This window comes from Pteropus alecto, unplaced genomic scaffold (assembly GCF_000325575.1).
Source record: "Pteropus alecto unplaced genomic scaffold, ASM32557v1 scaffold134, whole genome shotgun sequence".
NCBI classification, from domain to species: Eukaryota; Metazoa; Chordata; class Mammalia; order Chiroptera; family Pteropodidae; genus Pteropus; species Pteropus alecto.
The window spans coordinates 318966-327175 of record NW_006436283.1 but is presented as its reverse complement, the minus strand read 5'-3'; the positions used below and the strand labels follow the sequence as shown (position 1 = coordinate 327175).

At 49.2% G+C, this 8210-nt stretch overlaps 1 protein-coding gene across 2 annotated transcripts in view; it reads right to left on the bottom strand.

Annotated features, from left to right (window-relative positions):
- Window positions 1–8210, bottom strand: part of WDR45B (WD repeat domain 45B) — a 24130-nt gene that overhangs the window by 15310 nt on the left and 610 nt on the right. For both annotated transcript variants that reach the window (XR_003046432.1, XM_006912134.3), the window contains exon 2: window positions 3674–3748. Coding sequence is in view for 1 of the 2 variants with exons in the window: in XM_006912134.3 (XP_006912196.1) it covers window positions 3674–3748 (75 nt within the window). In the remaining variant the exon portion in view is untranslated. The remainder of the gene's footprint in view (window positions 1–3673; window positions 3749–8210) is intronic.

Here is an 8210-nt window from a genome sequence, read left to right as displayed (position 1 = left end):
CAGAACCCGTCTCGAGAACCGAGAAATGGGAAAAACGGAGGGGGCCGTCGCAGCGCTGGTGCCGCTCCGCTGAGACAGGCTCGAAAGTCCAGGTGCGCTGCACGGAAGGGCGAAACCCAAGCTCCTCGCACTCGAGGGCAAGAGCTCGGGCTCCGTCCCCACGGCCCGTCTGTCCTGCAGCCGCATGGCCTCCCCACGTCTGTGGGCTGGTCATTTCACGGAACGCCGTCACTGTAACACCAAAACACGAAGCACAAAGCAGCAACTACGTGACGGCATCGTGGATGTCCTCCCGACTCCCCATGCAGACACTGTCTCTGTCCCCACCAGAGACAGTGCCACCCACACTGCGCCGAGCCCACCCCCCCAACAGCGTGGCACGTCCCACTGTCCCGCCACGTCAGGAATTTCTACCACAGGGAGCTGCAACGCGGTACAGATACACTAGAACCATGCTAATGGGTTTCAGCGACTGTCACTTAGGTCCCCCCAGTTACACTACCAAGGACAGTGCTGCAGATAATATATTTATACACACATCCGGTGCCTTTTTTCTAATTTCTTCCCTTCAGAAAAAATCTTTTAAGCATAATTGTTGAGTCCGATGGTGTGCGGGTATGTGTACAATGAACACATTTTGCCAAATTACAAAGAGGTTCTACTGATTTAAACTTGCACACCAAGGTTATGAAACGGGTCACTAACCATCTGTTTCCCCATGGCCTCGCTCAGCTGTGCACTAACTCGTACCCTCCCCCCGCCCGCTTCCCAGCAATCGGCTTGCTCCACTCCCATTCCTCTCTGGTCCCTTCACCCCTGTTGCTGGGGTGACCACATGGAGCATGCAGCACACATGACCTTCAGATGTAACAGGGACCACGGGCCATGGGGAAGGCCCCCAGCGGACTGTCGGGTCGGGCAGGCTATTGGAGCAGGTAAGCTCGGGAATTGTGCACAAACAGGTCACCTCTTATGTCCAGATACTTGCTGTGTCTCACCAAGGGCCCTGCCCACCTTACTCATCAGTGTACCCCCAGCCCTACTGCCAGAGTGACCCCTCCAACACCCAGTGAGCTCAGGAACAAGCAGCCTGCACCTGCTACTCCACTCAGTCGCATGACGTTCCCTCTAGGTCTGTGTCCCTTCCACCTCCCCACAGGTGGCTCCCAACATCATTGTGAGAGTGCTGGTCACCAGGAAGGAGAGGCGGGCACACCCCTCCGAAGCCCTGTGCCTCCCGCCCCCGCTGCAGGCGGCAGGCTTGAGCCACACGCACTGTAGTCGGCTTCCTGACGCGGACAGCTGCTTCCGAGCAGGGTGAGCTGGCTCCGCACACCCTCTATTTCCATAAGCCCTGGAAATGGTATTTTACCGAGCATACCGGTCCTGACACATCTGAATTTGTCTGAATTACAACCGCTGAGACTTCCCTCTAGCGCACGCTTAGATGGGCGTGACACACTTGAACTGAAGCCTGCACTGACCCCACACCAGACAGGCCGTGTCACGCAGCACCACATCCTCCCAAGGGCCCCAAAAGCAGAGTGGCCAACGGCTGGAGCGAACCCACTCCAGGCGTGCCCAAGACGCAGGACTCACAGCACCGCGGAGGGCAGAGGGAGGATGCTGCCCCTAGCTCCTCGTCCCTGCCAGCCGTGGGCACGCTCAGAAGGGGCACTATGCTCATAGCCTATCACACGGTCTCCTTATGCAGTGCCACGGTCACACTGGAGACAACGTGGCTGAGAGCCCAGATCTGTGGACGACCACTGCAGTGCAGGCCCACTTCCTCCCCTCTCATTTAGGAAAGCAGACCTCGAAGATAAAAAAGGAACAAGGTCAAGTCTTCTGTTTTCTATTATTGAGTTCTTAAGTTGCCAGAAATGTAACAGCAGACCAGCCTGCAAGTGCAAATAGCTGAATTTGCACCATATGAAATGCACCATGAAAAAGCACAGCACCAAATCCACTACAAGCTAAGTGCCCAAGACAGCACAGCTGAGCAGTGACGGTGAACAAAGACGGCGCGACAGTGGCAAACCTGCCTGGAATGTGGGAGTTTTAGTGCTTCTTCTCTAACTTATATAATTATTAGAAATCCTGGACTTACTTTAAACATTTCATTAATTAGGAAGCAATTGTTAATATGCTGCTAGTGACTCAATTTTGAAACCAGTCTATAACTCCTGTTTCTGGTCAATTTAAGTAAAATGTATCCTGAAATTTGCAAGTCAAGCTGTTTCAAAATATTTTGTAACAACTTATCTGTAAGCAGAATTGTCTTAATTCATTATGCAACTAAAACCAAGTAAACAGAAGTCAGAGTCTAGGAGACTGACAGAGACTCAGGGCTCCCCTGCCACACTCCACCAGCGACACTGCTGCGACCACTGTCAACAGACAGGGCACAGCCGACAGCGCTCCAAGGGTGCCAGCCACGAATCCACGTGATCATCCATCTTTGCAGTAACCTCAGGAAGAAGGCCTTATCGTCCTCCTTTTACACATAAGCAAACTGAGGCCGAGAGGGTGTGGAACTTGCCCGAGGCCACACAGCAAGGAGGTAAGGGGCAGAGCCAGGATTCGGATCTAAACAACGTGGGTCCAGAGTCTGGGCCCTTCACTAGCAGGATACACTGTCTTCCTCCAATAACCGAAAGTTACAGACCTCGGCTTACAAAATAAACTCCTACATGTGAAGCACCACTAGTTTACATACCAGAATTGTACAGAAGATTTCATTTGACAAAGGGGTTCCACTACCAAAAAGAAAAAAAAAACAACTCTGAAAATCCTTAAAATAGGGTATTAGTTATTAAAATGGGAAGGGGCCATTTAGTGAAGCACCAGGATGTAGTAACTTCCTCTTAGAGAGAAAAATTTCTAGCATCAGTAAATATAACTTATGTACTGAATAAAACACAAAACCCCAACTGCAGAAAAAAAAAAGGATGTTTCTCATTTCCTACAATTTATCTGAGATGTGTTCATCTGTTGTCAGTGCTGGATTCTCCCAGCCAGTGAGAAGCAGGAGACAGCTAAAGGCTTAAGAAAAATACGTAGGAGAAAAAAAAAAACTGAAAAAATTCTACTTGTAAATTTGACATTTTTTCCTGTCAATGGGAAAAAGACAACCATTATTTTACTTTTACTAGTAGAATTTGTGATTCCAGCTTGTATTCTATAAAAACATAATTTAAGACACTGAAACAAGTAAAAAGAAGCTAAACACCATCTATTGCTACAAACGACATTTCTAAGTGTTGGTCACTTACCAAGAGTTAAGAGTCCCATCTGCTATAATTAAACCCACCTTTTGAGCTCTCTACAATCTGACTTTCAACAGAGGAGTGACAGTGGCCTGCATCAACCACACCCGTTCCTCCAGTAGAGCTAGGACGGACTGAAGACACAGGGGAAAGACACGTTTCGAAGCTGGCCACTGACTGGAGAGCCAGCCGGGCCAGAGCCCGCTGAACTACCTCTGCACCCTGGGCCTGCACAGAGCCAAGCACCGGCAGCAGCTCAGCAGAAGAAAGAGCGCAGCTATGTCCACGTCCATGGGGGACCACGAACCCCACTCACGAGTCTCAAAACCTGCAACTGCCAGATAAAGCTGAGACTCCTTGAAGGCTGGAAAGGAGAGAAACTACGAAATGTCGGTTACTCCTACCTTGTTTCTCTTTTTCTTTTAGCGGATCGGTGTTATAGACTCGGAATCCATTTTCCATCCCACAGGCAAAGCACCCTAAAGTGAGAGAGAGAGACGTTAATCACCTGCTGTGGTCTCAGCTCAGGACCCCAGGCCTAGCGTGGCAAAACAAGGTCTACACAATGCGCCTCCCCTGAGAACTCCTGCAGGTGCTCAGACCACGCCCCGCCCCCCCCCCGGGACTGTTATGAAATGGTGTGCACATCCTAGCACATCTTCGTTTTGTCGTTTAACAAGCGAAGGAGCCTCTGGAGTCACCACTCCACCCCCGCACTGCAGGGCCCTTCCGTGACATTCCCGGGTACCAGACTGCACTTGAAACACTTAATTTCAGAGACGGGGGCTCAGCATTTACCTCCGTGAGCCACTGTGTACTCCCGCTGACGCCTGCCTCTAACATGCACCATGGCCTTGTGCCAAACACGCCTCTTGAGCACTGCGTGTCAGGTACCAAGTCACGGACAGGCAACAACAAACAAGGAAGCCCGTGTCTCCCGGAGGACAACCCCAGCAGGTGGGGACAGACCAGGCTGAGGAGAGGAAAAGGCTGCTACAGCATGGTGTTCTAGAAGGCAGACCCGAAGACTCCCATGACCTCACTCCCACTGTTAAGTAATCCTAACTCCTTAAACCCCTGTCTTGGTCACTAGGTGAGACCCAGGTCGCCACCTACAAGTCACATGCCAAGCTGTTAATGGCCCAGTTAAAGCCATGTCAGGAACTGAAGGAAGCACCCAACTTCCATGATGACCCTGTGACCTAAACTTCATGCACCATGAGTGCGACCCAAGACCACACTGATCTCAAATGCCAGCACGTCCAGCTGCTGGTTCCTATGAAGCCTGTGGCCGGAAGGAGAAGCAGACCCTCCACTTCCATCCTCCAAGACAGGCTGCAAAGCCTCACAACAGCTGCGCGGCTAGTGTGAACGCCAAGGCCGAGGCCCTCTTCAATTCTGTTCTGCTGGTTTCCGGCTTTGGGACCACATTATCCTGCCCTATCTGCCACCCTTCCAAATGTGGAGGGCATGCTGACGTGTTTGGTCCACGTGACCTATAAAACCGCAGGATAAGAGTCGAGGACCACCGCGGCTGCCCTGGCCAGGTGGAGACCGCTGTGCAGTCAACAGCACGGCTGAGATGCACTCAGAAGTGCCACATTATTAATCCACTTCACTTATTTGGGCTGCAACGCCCTTTTTGTGTTACTGAAATCATGTAACCTGGGCAGAAGAATCAGAGCTTTGCTTCCTGGAAAATATGGAAATACAGGGGTCAAATCTTGTTCTCAATTATCACATCTTCCCCAACCTCTGTTTTGATTTGTTTTACGCCTACAGCACTTGGTCTTCCTAGGTGGTCTCCCATCCAAGTACTAACCAGGCCCAACCCTGCTTAGCTTTCAATATTGGACAGGAGCAGGCGTGTTCAGGGTAGCATGGTCGCTGACATATCTTCCCCACCTTCTAAGCCTGCATCTACCCTGTGTGTTTTCATCAGAATACATACACTTCTGACAAGACTTGTGTAAAAATATACAAACTGCTCTAAACCTACAGGAAAAAGGCAGACAACCCAATAGAAAAATGAGCAAAAAGCTTGGACATTTCACAAAATAGAATATCCAAATGGTCAATAAACACAAAGAATCAGGGAAATGCAAATATGATCTCAAAACACCACAATGAGATCTACCACATACTCGCTAAAATGATGGCAAATACCAAGGGTGAGGTGGGTACGGAGGCATGGGGACTCGGACCCGCTGGGGCAGCAAACTGTACAGCCACGTGGGAAAACTGCTTACACATCTACTGCAGCTGTGGATTCTGCTCCCAGGTGTACATGTCTTGCAGAAATGACAACACGTGTTCACCAAGACATGTATCAGAATGCTCATAGTAGCGCTATTATACTCATGGTAGCCAAACACTGGGAACCTACCCCAAAGCCCGCCAGTTGTAGAATGAATGAATTGTGACATTTTACATAAAGAAACACTATTCATCAATGAGAATGATCTACAGATAGATTCAATACGAAAAATATATTATAAACATGACGATGAATAAAAGAGCCAAAAAAAAAGCACACCTGCAGGCAAAACTAACCCTGGCCAGCGGAAGTCAGAGGGGAGCCACGAAAGGGGAGCAGGTGTGTGCGGCTTCCGGACCTGGGCTCCAAGGTGAATTCACTTTGGAAAACTCATCAAGCTGAACATGTAGGACATGTACTTTTCTGTACATATAGTACTTCAATAAAAAGTACTTCAATAAAAAGTTAAAAGGAAAGGTTCCACCAACACCAAAAGGTTGGAAACCCCCTCAGGGAGGCTGGCTCCATCCTTGCTACCGTGTGTTGAATGATTAACCAAGTTCATTCGGTTATCATACAAAACTTGGCATCGATCTTCCCATCCCCGCTACTTCAACACTTCTTCCCACCATGGGGCAGCTGGCAGTGCGTAGCAAGCCCAACAGGGCAACGGGGCATGAGAATCACGGAAGGGCCGACCTCTGCATATGGAGCACATGCAGTCCACATGCAACACCCCCGCACAGGTGAGAACTGCAGCGGCCTCCGGTCTTGGTCAAGGCAGGACAGACCAGTACACAGAGAAAGTATATACAGCCAAACACTTGTGCTCCCCATGGGAACAGAAAAAGAAAAATAGGGCTGCCAGACTGTAGAAATGTACATATCAACAGTTAAGATTCTTGAAGACTACGGTGCAAATTAACCTTGGGAAAAGACAAGCAAAAGTTGAGACAACTTAGAATTATAAGCAAACGGCCTTTTAAAACTGATTTCTAAGCCTAAAGTTGCAATGAGTGTTAAAAATACTGGGAGTAACAATCAAAAATTAAAAAATTAAAATTCAGTATAAGTAAAAACAAAAGATAATATACTCAATCATCTGGCAAAAATTTACTTTATATGGAATTAACCTAAGGATAACTAAAAGCTTAAGTTTAAAAGCACGTTATTTTTAAACACTGTAAAGTTTTACTTGTAATTTCTTACAATGAAATGAGCTGGTTTCACAAAAGCCTATTTTTCAGACAATTGAAATATGTCTATTTAAAAACCAACGCGATATTTTAAAAATAATCTTTAGCGAAACTTTTGTAAAAATATTATAAACTTCTTGTTTCTTAAATAATTAGCACCATCATCTGAGCCACAATTATGACACTGAAACTTAATATAAAGATTCACGAAAGAATGATTTCTTTGCATTAAATGACTTCCAGGCATTAAACTTTTTGCTTTGTTTTTAGTTGTCTCTCCCTTTTCTAGCTATCTGTCAGATGTTTTTCACTGAAAGCATATTTCTTAAGAAGTTATGGTATCACTTAACTTCTTGAAAAGTTCTCAATTATTATCTAAACTTACTTATCGCCCAAGGTCAAAGATTCCCGCCCCAAGCAAGCCGGTACCTCCCTAATCACGTTCCCATAGGCCCTGCAGTCTGGCCAAAAAAAGACCACCAGTGGTCCTTTAGCCCCAGGCACCCACACCCTTCCCAATCTCTCCACCTTTGGTCTAACTGTCACCTCCTCTAAGAACCCTTCGGGGAACTCAAAGGCCAGAAGTAAACTTGCCTCCTCCAGCTTCTTGAAAACTTCCCGAACCTCGCTCACGGCCGCACCTTTTCGCCCTCTCACCTGGGTCGTCCGCAGGCCTTTTTGACCTCTCTTTCACCGACACCGTCAAAAGCTGCGGGCAGGCCCCAGCGCGCACACGCGCGGACCAAACACGGGCGGCGAGACGCAGGCCAGCGCTGCCCGTCACCCGAGAGGACCCTCACAGCGCGCGTCCTCCAGGACGTGCTCTGACCCTCTGCAGACACGAACCTCCCACGGCCAACCAGTGGAAGCCCTTAGAAGTCTGTCCCCGAAGGCAGCTCCCTCTTCTCCCCAGCGGGGACACAGTGGTCTGCAGCGGAGAGGTCGTGATCCAACCCCGTTCCCCCAGGCCCACCTCCGCGTCCCCCCCGCAGCCTTCTCGGGTGAGGACAAGTGTGGTTTAAATCACCCTGTAAGTAAAGCAGGGATCGGAACTGTGAGGAAAAAAAAAAGATGCGATTTCCCCTACAAGCGTACGGAGCAATCGAGTTCTTAGAAGTCCTGCGATTTCAGTAAACAAACAAAAAACCCTGGAAGGAGAAAGTATTCCTTCACTCCTTCAATGCCATTTTCTGATTAAAATCACCAAAAAGACACCCAATTAGGCCTGAGAGAATCGTCTGTAAAAAGTGAGCAGGCAACTGGAAAAAACCGAAGCGTTTTCCAACTCAAGCACGGGCTGTTTGCTCCAGGTCACCGACGGGAACAGAAGACGGAGTTCGAGGCAGACCTGACACGCGCCGAGGGAACCGACCGATCATCGTCAAGCCCGGGTGGGAGCCCGCGGGCCGGAAGAGGACGTGGCGGGGGAGGTGGCCGAGCGGCCCGGAGGGAGGCCCGGGCTCGGATCGCGCTGGCCGCCGGGGCGGG